The sequence below is a fragment of the Pantherophis guttatus genome, chromosome 3, assembly GCF_059756535.1.
Source record: "Pantherophis guttatus breed Tessera chromosome 3, ASM5975653v1, whole genome shotgun sequence".
In the NCBI taxonomy this organism is placed as follows: Eukaryota; Metazoa; Chordata; class Lepidosauria; order Squamata; family Colubridae; genus Pantherophis; species Pantherophis guttatus.
Genome location: NC_142065.1, coordinates 106,491,151 through 106,508,895, shown reverse-complemented (window position 1 = coordinate 106,508,895; position 17,745 = coordinate 106,491,151). Strand labels below are relative to the sequence as shown.

General features: G+C 35.8%; 1 protein-coding gene across 6 annotated transcripts in view; it reads right to left on the bottom strand.

Annotated features, from left to right (window-relative positions):
• COP1 (COP1 E3 ubiquitin ligase) overlaps positions 1 to 17,745 on the bottom strand; it is a 111,397-nt gene that overhangs the window by 71,342 nt on the left and 22,310 nt on the right. For all 6 annotated transcript variants that reach the window (XM_087891133.1, XM_034409744.3, XM_087891134.1 and 3 more), the window contains exons 9-11: positions 16,632 to 16,686; positions 14,257 to 14,371; positions 12,533 to 12,668 (exon numbers count right to left, since the gene is read on the bottom strand). In XM_087891133.1, the coding sequence (XP_087747259.1) occupies positions 12,533 to 12,668; positions 14,257 to 14,371; positions 16,632 to 16,686 (306 nt within the window). The remainder of the gene's footprint in view (positions 1 to 12,532; positions 12,669 to 14,256; positions 14,372 to 16,631; positions 16,687 to 17,745) is intronic.

Here is a 17,745-nt window from a genome sequence, read left to right as displayed (position 1 = left end):
CATTTGAATTGCCTAAAGTATATGGCAATATATTTACTACAATGCATTCTACATGGGGCTGCCCTTGATGAGCATTCGGAAACTTCAGGTGGTGGCTTGTAAATGGTGCTGGCTATTTGACACATGTAACAAAGGCTATATTGGCTGCCACTGTTTCAAAATGCTGGTTGTCATCGTTAAACACCTTTATGGCTTGAGACTGGGTTACCTGAGGGACTGTCCTAGTTGTTTCTACCCAACCAATCCAGTATGCCAGGATTGGTTGGGTAGTCCTGTCAGCCATGGAATGTTATTTGATGGGAATCAGGAGATCAGGAGATGCTCCTTTTCTGCCATAGTGCCTGACCTCTGGAACAGTCTGCGTCCTGGGATTAGGATGGCCCCAACCCTGTTGCCTTTTCGGAAGGCCTTGAAGACTTAGCTATGTGTTTGGGCTTGGGGTCCCAAGTATGTGAAGGGTTTCATTTCCTGGTTATGTTGATATCAACAGATTATAATGCTATTTGGCTGCTATTTGTATTTAATTTCTGTTTTGTGCTGTGTTTTAACTTCTTTAATTGTTGTTATAATTGTTCTCCACCTACTGGTTTTAGATGGATGGCTATACCAATGGAGTATATAAATACTGTTAATCATCTCTTGATTTCATTTAGTTCAGCTGCTCAGCAGCATCTAAAACATCTGAGATATTATCAGTATTGAAATTTTGGATGATTCTATGATTCAACATTAGTTGTTTGTAAACAACTAATGAAGAACTGGAATAATTTATATTAACAAATCAGTGACTAGGGTGTTAAAAATATTAAGCATATTTATTATGATCTTAAGGTGAAACTAAATCAACATTGAGACCGCCTGCTGCTACCGACGACCTCCCATCGTCCCGTGCGCTCCCACAGAGAGGGCCTCCTCAGGGTGCCATCAGCCAATCAATGTAGGCTGGTGACCCCCAGGGGGAGGGCCTTCTCTGTGGGGGCACCTACCCTCTGGAATCAGTTGCCCCCAGAGATAAGGAGAATCCAAGACCTTAGTGCCTTCCGCCGTGCCCTTAAAACCCACTTTTTCCAGCAAGCCAGGCTGGCTTAAGAAGAAATTTTAAATGTTTTAATTGGTTTGTATTTTTAATTTTGGGCCAAATTTATATATATATTAATTGTTTTTTAATATTTGTATTCCAAGTTTTTTAATTCTGGCTGTACACCGCCCTGAGTCCTCAGGGAGAAGGGCGGTATATAAATTTAAAAATAAATAAATAAATAAATTTATTTTTCATGTTTATTGGACCTCACAGATAATGTGACATGACATGATAGGGCCCCATTATCTCTTACACTAACTGGAATTGTCCTGGTTTTAAACATATGAACTTATTCAATATATCCAAAAATATAATGGATCTAATTATTTTTCATATGTTATAAGACCAATTAAAATCCATGTCAAAGTTGACTTGCAAAAGTCCTCTTTCTGCTTGCAGGGAGGGGTATGATTGGAATGTCTGGGAAGCTGGGAGCGAGAGAAGGAATCTATGTGAGCAGTTTGCAGCCTGAGAAAATCTTACAACCCCAAGATCATGAACTGAATACTTTCAAAAGGTGCAATCTGTTTTCCCAAAATAAAATGCTTAATCTGGATTTGGTGGACAGTGGACACTGGGCAGCCTGGGGAAAGGAAAAGGGGGCATCATTATACTGCGCTTTGTGCCAAAACTTCAGAACTGGATTCGCTTCTTCTGTGTCTGTATGGATCTGTCAGTAAAGTTTTACTCTTGGTAATAAAAATGTCCCAGGAATTTCTTTTGCTGTTCATGCCAACAGGACGGTTGACAATCAAATTCCAGTTATAAAATTCTAGGGCTACATGTCCATGAGTCCCTAGTTAAAATATTTGCTCTGAAATTGTGAGCTAAATAAGTCTAGTATTATTTTTGAAGTAAAAATTATTACCTTACCAAAATAACTACAATTTATATAAAGTTAAACAGGAGAAATAGTCCATAAAGGCTTCCAAACAGAATTGTACTTTGCACTGTATTTGATTGCCTTGTAATGTGTTTTCTGATCTGTCTCAAGAAAGGTTTTACAATCAAGAATTTATTCCATAACAATCTTAACTGAATTGCTGTATCAACTTCTGTTTCATTGTAATGGGAAAGGCAAAAAGCTAATAAAAGAAATAACTTTTATCTAGGTAAAAGGTACATAATTTTTATTTTACCTATAAAAAAATATTTTAGTAACTTTTTGGATTTCCCCTTACAATTAAAATTACATCACACTACATTGTTACTACATTGACAAATATTAATTTTTGAAATTTCTCACCTGTTTGGCTAATCTGGCATTACACAGAAATATAACTTTGAAATTAGAATGTATTATCCAGATTCATCTATTGAAACATCATCCCTATCAATAACCTATTTTATGAGTATGCAAAAGCTACTTGGGACAAAACAAATCTCTGCAATAGTGTAAATCAATGAGCGCAATGAGTTATGTAGTTTATTACAGCAAGAATGTGGATATTCTGTCCACATCCAATTTCAATAGATATACACTGTTTCCTCAAATAAAAGTTTATTTTATTCTAAAAGGATTCTTGGCTGGATCTTTATATGAATCAATTATATGAAATCAATTAATACTTTCCCTTTTGAGATAAAAGAAGATAAAGGAAGACAATTACTATAAATTGAAAAAGCAAATTGAAACAGACTTGGAGAAATGGAGGAATCTGCAACTATCATTAATGGGAAGAATAGCATTAATAAAGATGAACATATTACCAAAACTGTTATTTCTCTTTCAAACGATACCAATAAAATTGGAGAAAAAGTACTTTGAAAATTTGAAGAGAATAATATGGAAATATGTATGGCAAGGAAAAAGAGCAAGAATTTAATATAAAAATGCTACAAGATGCAAGAACTAGAGGTGGGTTTGGACTACCGAATTGGGAACTATGTAACCAAGCAGCAGCATTAACGTGGGTTAAGGAATGGATTTTATTGAGAAACATAAGACTATTGACGTTGGAGGGGCATGATTTACAACTAGGTTGGCACACTTTCCTATGGTATGGGAAACAAAGGATACATGGATATTTCCAGAGACATTATGTAAGAAATGGTTTGTTATTAGTGTGGGAAAGAGTGAAAGAAAAACATTATTTGAACATACCAATGTGGCTTTCAACAACAGAAACTTTGACAAATCCAAATATTGTAAATATGGAGAATATTATTAGATACAAGGATATTTTAACAGAACAGGGAGAACTGAAGCAAAAGCAAGAGTTAGAAAAGCAAGGGAATGAGATAGACTGGTATACAGGATTGCAAATACAATCAAGATTTGAAGCAGACTGTAGATAGTATGGTTTTAATTTGAGAAAATCAGAATTAGATGAGATACTGACAGGAACAGAGGAAAAAATGATTAAGAAATTATATAAACATTTATTGCGAATTGAATTAGAAGATGAAGAAGTAAAAGAAAGAATGATAGCATGGGCAAAAAACTTTGGTTATACTATTGAATTGGAGAAATGGCAACAATTATGGGAGAGAAATTATAAATTAACAATGGCAACAGCATATAAAGAAAATTTGTATAAGATGTTTTATAGATGGCATATGCCATCAGAAAGATTAGCTAAAATGTTCAAAGATAAATCAGCTAAATGTTGGAAATGTCATCAACTGCCAGGATCATATTACTATATGTGGTGGACATGTAAAGAAGCAAAGAACTATTGGGTTAAAATACAGATATGGTTAGAGGAAATGCTACAACAACGAATAGAGCTAAGAGCAGAGATATTCTTATTGGGAATACTACCAGAGAAATATAGCAAAGAAGATATATCTTTGATAATTCACATAATAACAACAGCTAGAATAGTATTTGCAAAAAACTGGAAAGCAGATAAAATCCCGTCGGAAGGAGAGATAATAAAGAAAATTTTAGAATGTGCAGAAATGAATAGATTAACATTGAGAATAAAAGATAAAGAGGAGTCAATGTATTTCAAGACATGGGGAGGTTTTTATGATTGGTTAGAAAAGAAATATAAATAAAGATAGAGAAAGGAAGTGGATAGGGAAAAGACAAATAAGATAAAAGACAATAAAAAGAATAGAAACTCAGATGACGCCTAGATAAATGGAAAAGGGGGAAGGGGGGGAAGAGAAAAAGTATTACTATAAAAGTGTACATGAATGATAAAACAGATGTAATTATTAAACAAAAAAGAATTTGAAATGAAGATATATGTAAATAGAAAATCGGGGCTGCTCGAATACCATTCTAGATTAAGTTGAAAATGGATACAACAAAGGAGTGGGAAAGGAGAGAGGAAAAGAAAGAGGGGAGAAGAGAGGAAAGGAGAGAGAGGGATAGAAGAGAGGGAAAAGGAGAGGAAGAAAAGGGAGGGGTAAGAAGAGTAGAAGAGAGGGTTAGAAAGGGAGGAAGACGAGAGGAGTGGGGAAGAGGAGGTGAAGTAGAAGGGGAGGAGAGGAGGAATGAAGAAAGTAGAAAGGGACAGAAGAAGAGAGAGGATGGAAGAAGAGGAAAGGTTGTGGTAAAAAAAAGAAGAAGAAATGGTAAAAGAGTAGCCCTGAACAAATAAAAATGGAAGTTAAAGGATACGATGAATGATCAATGATTAATGATGGATAAGAGACTGTACACTTAAATATGTTTATGAGAAATAAAAATAAAAAAAATTATGCAAAAAAAAAGAAAAGAAAAAGAAAAGAAAAAGAAAAACAAAACAAGAGATAAGGAAAAGCTTGGGTACAATGCTGATTTCTATTTTATTAAATATTATTCTTTATTTATCTCCAAACTAGTCTTTTTGGATACATTTTACTTTAATAACATAATTTGATCCTGAAAGAGACATTTTGCTTCAGACTGATCAAATATATGTAAGATTGCATTAGGAAACCGTCACACTTAAATAGGCAAAAAAGCAATTTGGGCTACTTTTGTCTTGCTATTTACTTTCTAGTATTTTTGGTAACACTTTTTCACATCTGTCTTCAAATACTCAGATTACAAACTTTCTTTTCTGTATTCATATTAGCATATTAAAACCTCCATTTCCATCTGATATGAAATAAACTAATGACACTAGGTTACTGAACCCCTGTTCATCAATTAGCATCGACTGTCATGGATAGCACAATCACTTCCAAACTATGAAAATAATATATGCCAAAAAAGCTATAGCATGTCAGAACACAAAGGTTAATGTCATATACATTTTTAATATTAATATATAATTGTAATAGTAACATACAATTCATTTTATCATTATTACCACATGAATTAGACGTTTATAAAATATACTTGGGCTGAATTCTTCTCAAGATACACACACACAATTTATTTGCACGAGCATAAAGCATTCACATTAGTTTCATATTAGTTCACACTTCTAGCAGAGAATGTTTTCTTAAAGAAAAATCTGCAGCTATAGAGCAAAAAACCTTGAGAATTTGCTATTTCTTCTCTGCTTTTATAGATATACTGCATGCCTACAGCTTTGTTTGTTACATAGATAAAAATAACATTTGCTAACTGAAGAGGTGTTTAATGTGTTTGTATGATATATCATCAACATTCACAATGACATCTCTAAAATATCAGTAGCTTAACATTAATTATTAATACTAAATTTTACAAAAAGTTCCACTGGTAACTCAAAAATTTCCACTGAATTTTCCAAATTCAGAATATGCAAATTTCCATATTCAGAATATGGAAATATGCCTAGAATTAAAACTCAACAATGAACAATATAAGCACTTGCAGTGAGATTCCACAGCCATTCAAAAGCTCAGACAAAATGGAGATACTAAGACCCTGGCCAAAATGTATCAGGAGTTGAGCAATTCACAGAGAATATCTTGGATCCGGGAGCAAGAACCAGGGAGAGCAGTTTGCAGTGATTCTAGCAAGAAATCAAAGATGCTCAACATATAGGTAGTCTTCAACTTATGACTGGTCATTTACTGAAAAGTCTTCAGTATTGCAATCTTTATTATTGTTTGAATCTGGTATTATTTGGAGGATTGCAAAATTTTCTTTTTGTTTGCCACAAGAAAACTCAGCTTTAATTCCGGAAATGTTGGAAGATAAGATTTTCAATCTGTACCATTCATTTTTGGACTTTTTTTTTCAGCCCCGTTTCTCTCTCACTTGATTGTACTACATTTGGTATTCTGATATTTGACAGTAAAGCATCAGCATGATCCACATTCTGCACACGAGTAGCAAATACACACACACACACACACACACACACACTCTCAATGTGGATTGTATTTAAGCAATTAAAAAAAGCACCATTCATTTGTATAAGAAGGGAGAATAGTAAGTTTTAGTTAAATGAAAGATTTTCAGAAATGCTCAAACACAAAAAAGAACAGAATACTCTGGCTGACTGAAATTCCAATAGCAATATTTCAATGCAATATTTTTTGTAGCACACATGTATACATATTCAAAATCCAGAACAAGCTGGAGCATCAGGATATTTTTCACATCCTTTTTGCTTACACAGTTGAGCCAGGTTTTTTTCAAAATATAACAGAAATCCAAAGGTTCCCATATGGCAGGAGCCTGCATGTTTAAACTGACAGGGGAAGATGCCAATGCTGCAGAAATGTTAGTCCCCATTGGATAGCCTTAGGAACCTCATGCTGGTGACATAATATTCTACAGGATGAGAAAAGGGAAGAAAGGCAACCTGGGACCACTGCAATCCTCTGAAGTTTGCAGTGTCCTGCAGACAGAGACAGCAACTCTGAACCTCTCTGATGGAGATCGCTGCAGAAGTAAAGAGGAAATTAATCCTAGGAGGGCGGAATGGCAATCTTAAGACAATATCATCGAAGAAAAGGGCATTTCAACAACAAGAAAGATCAGAAACAATGGTCTTCCCAGGGGTAATGCACAGCAGTTAAATCTGGACACTGAGAAAGAATCCAAATGCTTTTCCAATTATGCAGTTGGAAAATATTAGTAAGGGTGTCATGCATTGCAAGAGCAAATCAATCTGTCCATAATCAAATAAAGCCTGACTGTTCCCCTGAAGCAATGACCAGCAAGCAGAATCTCACGTATTCAGGGCACATGATAAACTAGGAAAATAGATATTTGGAAAGTCTGAGGGAAGACAATGGAAAAACTGAATAAAAGAGATAACTGAATGTGGATTTTATCGATCTCATACTGCCATTTTAAATTAATTAAAATAGCCAACCCACCCCTAGGACACTCTTGTTGTCCTTGGAACATCTATAAGTCAAGATATGAGTTCTCTTCAGTTACCAAAGCTGAACCAATTCAATGCAACTAATCAATGTAATCCATCTGCTTACACTGAAAAATTTATTCCTTATACAAAGAGCTTTCACATATTTTGTCAAAACAAAGTGGGTTCAAACTAATTATTTTATTTTGCGGAATTTCTTGTACATGGGGAGTATAACCTGCTTTTACTTGTCCATCTAGTTTTCTGAGAAAAGAAATCCATTACACTTGATTAGCAACTACTGAATTCATAGAGTCCAGTTATTTTTAAATGGGAATGGATTCCACTTACAGGATGTATTGGTCTCTGGCTTTTCATACATATTGCATGAACAGCTGTGCCTTCCTGACAGCCAGTCAGGTTTTGCCAATATTCTATTTTATGGTCAGATCTCTCAGAATTCCAAATGTGTCTTATAACACCAAAAGCTTGCCATCTCCTCCATTAAACAAACCTGTTGGAGAATACCAATATCAGTTCTCTGAGACAGAAGTATTCTATTTCTTCAGAAATTACCTGCTCCTCTGTACATGTATCTAATTTACGAAGTCCAAAAACAGGGGCAGAGAAATTCTGTTTACTGTTGTTACACACATTTTCACAATATAAGGTACATTTTCTCTGCACAAAAACGTGTATCAAAATTTAGACTATAAATGGCATAAAAGCTATTCCATCAATAGTTTTATAATGGTCTGAAATAAACTCTATTTTTTCTTTAACAATAAAAATCTATCACTACCTCTTCTAAATGATGTCTTCATTAATATTTATCTATAGTGGTAAAATGTTTGTGAACCTTTTCATTTTTAATATTTAAGATGTGATCTGTTCTCCATATAACCCCTAAAATGAGGAAGAGATAATCCAGCTAAACGAAAGAGTGAAAAACATTATACTTATTGATTTATTGAGGAAAGTAACCCAAAACTGCTTATTTCTGTGTGGCAAAAGTATGTGAACTCTAGGATCATCAGTTCATCTGAAGCAGAATTTAGAGTCAGGTGTTTCAATCAAGGTGATAATTGGTTGTATGTGGGAGGTCCTGCCTTGTATAAAGAACAGAATTCTGTTCTTTATACAATTCTGTTCTGGGGATCCACTACTCAAGGATGTGGAAGTGTTTCAAAGATTGAACAAAGGAGATATCTGAGCACCTCCAATTCAACACCATTACTACTGTTCCCAGGAGAAATTGACCAATCGAGATCATGCCAAGAGCAAGGCATGTTAATACTCTGGGAGATCTTACAGAACTGCATTATAATGCCTAAGGAACTAAAGGCCTCTCCTGCATTTGTGAATGTCAGCATTCATGAAACCACCATCAGAACACTGATCAACAATGATGTACATGGCAGGGTTGCAAGGAGAAAGTTACTATTCTCAAAAAGAACAATGCTGCACATTTCCAGATTGCAAAAGACCACATGGAAAAGTTAGAAGGATATTGAAAGAATGAGACCAAAATAGAAATTTTTTGGCTTGAATGAAAAGTGTTAAGTTTGGTGAAAAGAAAGCACTGCATTCCAACATAAGAACTTTATTTTATCTGTGAAACATGGTGGTGAAAGTACAGTTTGGATCTGCCTTGCTGCCTCTGGACCAAAACAGCTTTACATGATTGATTGAACTATGAATTCTGAATTGTACTAGCAAATTTTAGAAACAGAAAACGTTAGAAAATCTGTCCATGAATTGAAGCTCAAAAAGCACAGAAGTTGTATGACCAAAGACCGGTTAAAGCAGAATAAAGTTGATATTTTTGAATGGCCAAGTTAAAATCCTGACCTAAATGCTACAAAAATGTTACGGAAATGATATGAAAAATGTTATGAAGTGGGCAGTTCATTTGAGGAAGCCCACCATGGTCCCTGAATTGAAGATATTCTGTAAGGAGGAGTGGGATAAATTCCTCCAAGCTGATTTGCAGGACTGAATAACGGTTATCAGGAATGCTTAATTGTACTTATTGCTGCCTGGTGGGAGGGAGGGGAGGGACTGAAAGCAAAGATTCACATACTTTTGCCACACACAAATATGTTGCTTTGGATTATTTTCCTCTATACATAAATGAACAAATATAATGTGTTTGACTCATTTATTTACTTGGGTTTGCTTTATCTAGTTTTGGAACATGTGGAGAACAGATAACATTCAGGTCATATTTATGCAGAAATATTGAAAGTTCAAGCGTTCAGAAACTTTTAAGCACCACAATAACTCTAGCTACCTAGTTTAGAGGTAAAACAAATGAACAGAGATCAAATGGGTTTTTTTCCAGTATATTAAAAGTATTTCAGCCCATTCAGAAATGAAATCATGCTGCAAGTCACATACATCATGGTGAACTTGTAGAAAGATGACTTGCTTCAATCCCTTGATGATATGGAATAAGACACAACGGTGAAAATTACATAAATACAAGAAGAATGAGAAAATTTGTGTGTGATAGATCAGGGGTCCTCAACTCCCAGGCCACAGCCGACTACCGGGCGGTGACCTATTTGGAACCGGGCCACGCTAGAGGCCAGTGTGTGCACACGCAGCTCCATTTGCTGAGCAGTGCCCCAAAGGCTTTTTTGTTGCATGAGTGAAGCTGCACGCATACGTCAGTCCCCGCTCACGCAGCCCAGTTTCCCTCTCCCCCACTCCCAGCCGGGCTGCCAAGACGCCTGTTCCCGATGCTCTAAAAGCATCCCCTGCTCAGCTTCGCTGACTCACCAAGGCTGCTGCGCAGGACATCGGATCCATTTTTGGAGCATCAGGCAACCTTGGTGAGTCTGAAGGCTTCTCTTCTCCACACCAAAAGCTTTTGTAAATGGATGAAAGGCTTTGAGGGAGTGATCTCGTCCTGCTTCAGGCCTTCTGTCCCTTTGCAAAAGCTTTTGGTGTGCCTGAAAGAGGGTGAAACCGCACCCCAAAAGCTTCTCGGGCTTCTCTTCTCTCTTGCATGAATGGAGCCATGGCGCAATTCCCCTTTTCCACCCAGCCAGGCCGCCAAGCCGCAACGGTTGGGGAGCACTGTGATAGATAATGGGATACAGGAATACATCATACTATGTATTTGACAGGGTGATATATACAATTATGACATGAGGCTGCCATATCTGTTGATGAAACTTTACTAAAGTCCCATGGGAAAAATCAAGGAATCTGCAATATGAGTTTTTAAAACTATTTAAATTAATCTATCCTATGATGAAAGTCAAGGGGATCATCTTGATGCCATCAAGTTGTCCCTGGGAATTGGATTCCCAAATGATTTAAGCACTCCTCCTAATTGTAACTTGAGTCTACTAGTGCAGATAGGTCAAGGGATGCCATCACACTACTGAAACTGAAAGTTTTTGAAGGATTTTTCTCTATAATGACTAAACGAAGTTATATATTCCTGAACTGTTAACGGATAATCTGTTATGGTGTGATTACTAAGCCACTCAAAAAATGATTGAACAAGAACCTTCAGAAAAAAGCAAATGCACTCTTCTTTAAGATTAGTTTCATTAACTGTGAATCCAATCACATAAAAAAGCTGCTGTCTTCTTGGTTAGGGGACTAATACATAACTATTTCCTTTTTAAAAGGAAAAAAAGAGGACGGGAAAAACTGGAAAAAGGCAAACTTAATTTAATTTTTATTTTTTTAATTTTAATTAAAAATTTAGAATCCTTCAATTTCTTCATAAATGAAGGGGAAAACTTTAACAATGTAAATATCAAGAGCACAAAACACAACATAAAAGTATAAGGGTTTGCACATTTAACTCTTACAAGTCTACGCTTAAAATCTATATATTCAGCCACGTTTAGGATGCTAAATTTAGGCTGCAAACTGACTTCATCTTAAATTATATCACAGATACAACATGGTTCTCTCAATTTCTGGAGTAGTAAAATGTGTTTCTGTCTGCCTGGTGCTTCCAATTGAAAGTACTTTTTTAAATAAAGGACTTGGCAACATTTGAGAACAACAGGAGAGAAAGTATTGACATTTTTAAAAAGTAAAATGTAGGAAGTATCTGTTTTTCCACAATTTTGAGAAAATAACAATTACCTTATCAAGTTTGCTGGTCAGTTTGCTACACAATCCTAACACTATGTAATACACACACACAAATTAAATTAAAAGCAGTTCTACTTTTTGAAATGTCAATATTGGCTCATAAGTTCTGAAAAATTTCACTCATTTAGAAATAAAGAAAATGCTTCATATGTTCCTTTGGTGAATACAGATGGTATGAGATCTTGCCAATGAACTATTTTTATCAAACAGTTACAGTTCTTGTTATTACCAACATTACCTGTAAAGTAAACTAAGGTTGCCACCTTGTGGTCCGGTAAATTACTACTACTATATTTACTTGCCTGGGAAGGTGACTTTTACCACCACCACTACCCCACCTTTTAAATGAGAATATTGTACTAAATTTATTGAGAATGCAGAACAGAAACAAAACGTTTCTTTTCAACATTTCCTTGAAATTGGACTGGCATTGCTTAAATTCAGTCCAGCTGCCTTTGAGATAAAAACTGACTAACACTGACCAAAGTAAATTACCCATAAGGATAGCCCGTTTATTATAGATGATCCTAAAGACAACAAGATAAATTTAAGGAACGTTTTCAGCAGCACTAAAAAGTAACACACTCTGAAATGTATATACTTAAAATGTCAACCAAACTAATATGGCATTTCCAGCATCATCCCTGTGAATAACTCTAGAATAACTTAGAAAATTCTTTTGACTATGTTTTAGCTGGTAAGCATACTGTTTTTGATAAAAGAATTTTCCAAAACACATTGGACTTCAATATATTATGTTGTACTTCTATAAAATAGATGATTTCCTACTGGCATTTGTAATATTTTCTCCATTTTATGTAGACTAAATGTAATAAATAAATTAAATAAATTTATATAAATATGGATATGAATCTATATTCAATTTATTATTACTATTGTAACAACAGATCAGAAATTATGAATGGATTATTCCATCTCTTAATTATTTCAAAACTAGTGTAGTGACTTATGCTAATTATAAAGAATGAAAATAAGCTTTAAAAAGCAAATATTAAGATAATATAAACAACATCTAACTTCACAAAGTCCTCTGAATAAAACTGCCTGCAAATAAATGAAGAGTTTTGTCAGATTATAAATTCTCAGGATTTATAGCACTCAAACAGGTATTGATTACCTTGAGACTATGCTAGATCCGTTGTAGAGATCACTTGCATAAGATAGTGTTGCCAAAGGTCGAACAGAATTGTAGCGAGTAAACTTAGACAGGCACTCTTGAAATTCATCCAGCTGGTTTGAGGTTCTACTATCATCTAAATGGGAAAAGCAGGGAGGAAAGAATGCAGTTTAAAAGTTTACAAGAAGGGAAAAATGGTAAACATAGTTTCAGTAACTGCCACTATATGTTTACAGTTCAATTAAATACTATTTTTTTTTCTAATCTGCGGGACTAACATAGAAATGGTTATATATGTAGTCCATTAAGATCTGAAAATACGTTCTGCAGTACACAGCAAATACAGAATTTAAGCAGAATACCTGAAAGTCATATATAATCTTTCATCATCCTTTCCCAGCCTGACGCCTATCAGATGATATAGTAGGTACACACAGATGTCATCCCCCACAAGCATGATTTGGGCATAACCAAGTACTTCTGTGGAAAATACATACAATGTAAAGGTAGTCTTCTATTAGTCTGCCTAATTCTAAATCTCTTAGTAAAACTAGCAAATATAGTTTGAGAGGGAAAATAACTTTTCAACTATTTAAGACATGAGAAAAGCATCCCGTCAAACTTGCTGCAATGTAACTCCATACCCATTTATATAATATGAATACAAATCCCAATGAATGTTATAAATTATACTATAATTGATATTTTAAACCACTTTCTTATTACAAAGCTGGGATGTAATCAGTGTAAAACTCTGTTATTTTGTATACGATAGATCTAGGGAGAGATAAGGATATGTCATGAAAAATGTCTGCCAGATGTTGAGGAAAACAGGTTGTCTGTCCAGTGGTTTGAGGAGGAACGTCTTATGAGGTGAACTACAGAAGAATTGAATTACACTGTAGTGGAAATCTAACCATATGGAAGGGGACTGAGATGTGACATTGGTCTCCAGGATAATACATATATAGGTAGTCCTCGACTTACAACAGTACATTTGGTGACCGTTCAAAGTTACAACGGCAATGAAAAAAGTGACTTATGACCATTTTTCAGTTATGATCTTTGCAGCTTCTGACAAGCAAAGTCAATGGGGAAGCCCTATTCATTTAACAACCAGGTTACTAATGCATCAAATGCAGTGATTCACTTAACAGATGTGGCAAGAAAGGTCATAAAATGGGGTAAAACTCACTTAACATGTTTCACTTAACAACAGAAATTTTGGGCTCAATTATGATTGTAAGTCGAGTACTACCTGTAACACCTATGAACAAGCACTCCAACATCCAAGAAAAAATATAACCCTGAGATTTATACAGAAAAAAATAGAAGGCGAACAGCAAGAAAAAAAGAAACATAGTTCAGGATCCAATCTGGGTCTATCACCAGGACCAGAGGTTTAGTCTTCTGAGTTTTCGGACTTGTGCTGAACCCATCCTCAAGGAACTTCTCTCGTACCAGGATGTGTCGCTTAGAGATAAGAAACATCATTTTGAAGTAAACAATATTAGGAATATAGGAAAGGGATGAATCATACAATAATATTATGGCTGCAGATGTCTATTATCCTGTCCTGTCCTGTCCTGTCCTGTCCTGTCCTGTCCTGTCCTAGCCTGTCCTGTCCTGTCCTGTCCCAACTATAGCAAATTACTATGCCGAACAGAAGGATGATATTGGGAGGCACGATAAACCACTTTATTCAGAAGGTAATAGGCATTTACCTGATAGACGAGTCATCCTGGTAGAAAAGTAGCATTGTTCCAAATCTTCAAAATGAGCTGTAAGTCTCTTCCTCCTTGAAGCTAAAGTACTATTATACCATGGCTGTTTCTTAGTCTGAATGAAGGAAAAATAAAAATTATGTTCATAAATCAAACTTAGTCCAACTATTTTGAATATACTCATCATTTTATAAATTGTACTTAAGATATTTCAAATAGATATTTATCTCATTTTTTAAAGTTATGTAATATACAGGTGAAGGGAGAAGTTCAACTAATTTACAGTTATATATCTAAGTTTCAAAAAACAATAACAAAATCAAATGTCCATTATTCTCACACCAATATGGTTTGGACACTACAAACTAAAAAAAATGCTGAACCTAGATCTTCTGGCAGGTTAAGAAAGAGGCAGATTATGAAAATAAACATTAGGACCACCAATGTATCTTGTTCCAAAGATTTACAGTCTTTTGTCAGGAGAAATACTCCCATACAACTCAGTACATAAAATATAAAATGGGTGACCAAATGTGATAACCAAGAGGGTTCTCCACTCAACTGGACCTGGGGAAACAACTTTTCTAAAGGCAAGCAGAATTGAATATATTGTGGGGACGTATTCCAAAGAACTGGAGCAACCAGCAAGAAGGCATGCATTCAGACATAAGATGCCTATCTTTAAAAGAGAGCTCCTCCTACCACTGTGTGGGGCAGGTGGATGTTCTTGGCAGTCGCACAAGTCACCCGCTTCTATGCCATGTAGAGCTTTAAAGAAGGTAACCGGGCCCTTTATTAATGGTCCATTCATAACACCAGGGAGCCAATTGGGAGTTAATGCACAACTCTGCAGAGTTGTAGTGCCGCATGGGCCTAACAAATAGCACCTATAAACTACCTAAACCACTGCATTTTGCCCAGAGGAAGCCTCTGGATGGTTTTCAAGGACAGCCAATACCATATTGCAAAAGGCCAATTGGGAGATGAATAAGTCGCAACTGATGAGCAAATCTCCTGATCCAGTAATGGGGACGTCCCTGGCCAGAGCTGCCATTGCCCTTCAAGCAGTGATTCCAGAAGGACCCTTAGATAAGTCTGAACAAGGCTATGCCAGAACCCTATTCAAAACCAAAGATAGAAAAACACCGGATTCCTTGGTGAAATGGACAGACATATAAATCAAATTTAATGAGTAAATGAATATGTTTCTTTATATGTAAACCAAAGACAATCTGAGAGGCTGGCAGCCCTTTCCAGAAAAAAGTATCATGTTGATTCTATTGTTGATGGGAGATTATCTGAAAAGTTTTGCAAATAGCAATAGAATTTATATACTGCTTCACAGTGCTTTACAGCCCCCTCTAAGCAGTTTGCAGAGTCAGCATATTGCCCCCAACAATCTGGGTCCTCATTTTACTGACCTCAGAAGGATGGAAGGCTGAGTCAACCTTGAGCCGGTCATGATTAAACTATTGCAGGATTAAGCCTGCAATAATGCATTCTAACCACTGCACTACCCCAGCTCTTTACCAAAGAAATTTCAGGTATTTGGAATAAATGGACCAAATTTAGGAAACAAGTGATGGGGGGGGGGGCGGTTGTGGGGTGTCAGTCAATACTTTAAATACCAGGAAGCTGAATCGTGTACATATACTCGCTGTTTATGCACTCCTAACTATATTGCTCTTGACAAAACTGGTTTTTTTTACTCTCAAATTTATGTTATTGATACAAAATACTCAATAGTGTAATTTCACTGGCAAGTAAATACTAAATATGTACTGGTAGTTAAAATATTGATGTTTTACAAAATGTAATTCACTGTGGGAAAAATCAGTAGAATAGTCTTTACTTCACAGACTAATATCAAAACGCTCCTGGTTTTCCTAACAGTAAATTACGTTTTTATTTCAATGACATTTTTTTATAGTAAATTCAAACAAATTGAGGAATTCCTCCCATATAACAATAATTCATATTAGATTTTTTGCTCCATTTTCAACGCTGACTTAAAAAACATGGCATGTGGGTGGGAGTGACCTTATTACCTATTCAGTAAGATGATAAACAGATACCCTTAGGGCATGCAGAAACAACTTCCTCAAGAATGAAAATTACACTGACTGGTCAAGATACAAACAATGAAAAGACAGAAGCTAATACATATACACCAGGGATTATTTGCATCATACAGCAACAGAAAAAAAGTCTACAAATAATTAAGCATGTATACATTGGAAGAGTTTAGCTGCTTTGATTTAATCACTGAAAAATAGAACAAATCTTTCACTGAAAATATTCTGAACATTCCAGATTCAAAAAGGTATCTACAATGTTTATCAGCATATTTATGTATATGAAGATTACTCTCATACCTGGGAACTGCCACTAAATCCAGGTTGGCTATATTCTGTAGAATCAATAATGCTACTGTAAAAATTAAAAAAAACAGAATATAACAGTTAATAATAAAAAAAATGAGTTTTAATTTATTTAATAATACAACTAAGAAAAAGAGTTTTATTGGAAGTTCTAAAGAGGAAAATTTCCTAGTGAGCAGCAGTGATGCGGTGGTTAGAGTGCAGTACTACAGGCTACTTCTGCTGACTGCCGGATGCCTGCAATTTGGCAGTTCAAATCCGACCAGGCTCAAGGTTGACTCAGCCTTCCATCCTTCCGAGGTCAGTAAAATGAGGACCCAAATTGTTGGGGGCAATATGTTGATTCTGTAAACCGCTTAAGAGAGGGCTAGAAAGCACTGTGAAGCAGTATTTAAGTCTAAGTACAATTGCTATTGCTAGTCTTTTTGGAGATGAGATTGGAATAATAGGTCATCCTCAATTTACAACCATAATTGAGTGCAAAATTTCTGTTGCTAAGTAAGGCAGTTGTTAGATGAGTTTTGCCCCCATTGTACGACCTTTTTGCCACAGTTGTCAAGAAAATCACTGCAGTTGTTAAATGAATCATGTGGTCGTTAAGTGAATCTGGCTTCTCCCATTGACTTTGCTTATCAGAAGCTGGCTGGGAAGGTTACAAATGCTGTTCACATGACACCGGGACAATGCAACTGTTGTAAATACATGATAGTTGTCAAGTGTGCGTATTTTGATTATGTGACCATGGGGATGCTGCAATGGCTGTGGGTGTGAAACCCCATCATAAGTCGCTTTTTCCAGTGCTGTTGTAACTTCGAACAGTAACTAAATGAATGGTTGTAAATTGAGGAGTACATGTACAGCAATTCTATACTGAGGTATTAGGGTCACTGGATCATCTTCAGAGGCTCTGATAAGGAAACAGCATCAGAGACAGAGGCAGGGCCTTGTGTCCTCCCTCAGGTGGAGAGGCAGCTGTCTTTGGGGCCTGAGCTGAGTGAAGGGGAGGACGAGATGGGGCCCATCCCAGATACGTGTATGCGCAAAGAGGAAAAGAGAGAAGAGCAAAGGAAAGCAATAAGCCGGCTCTCAAGAAAAAGCAGATGTGGAC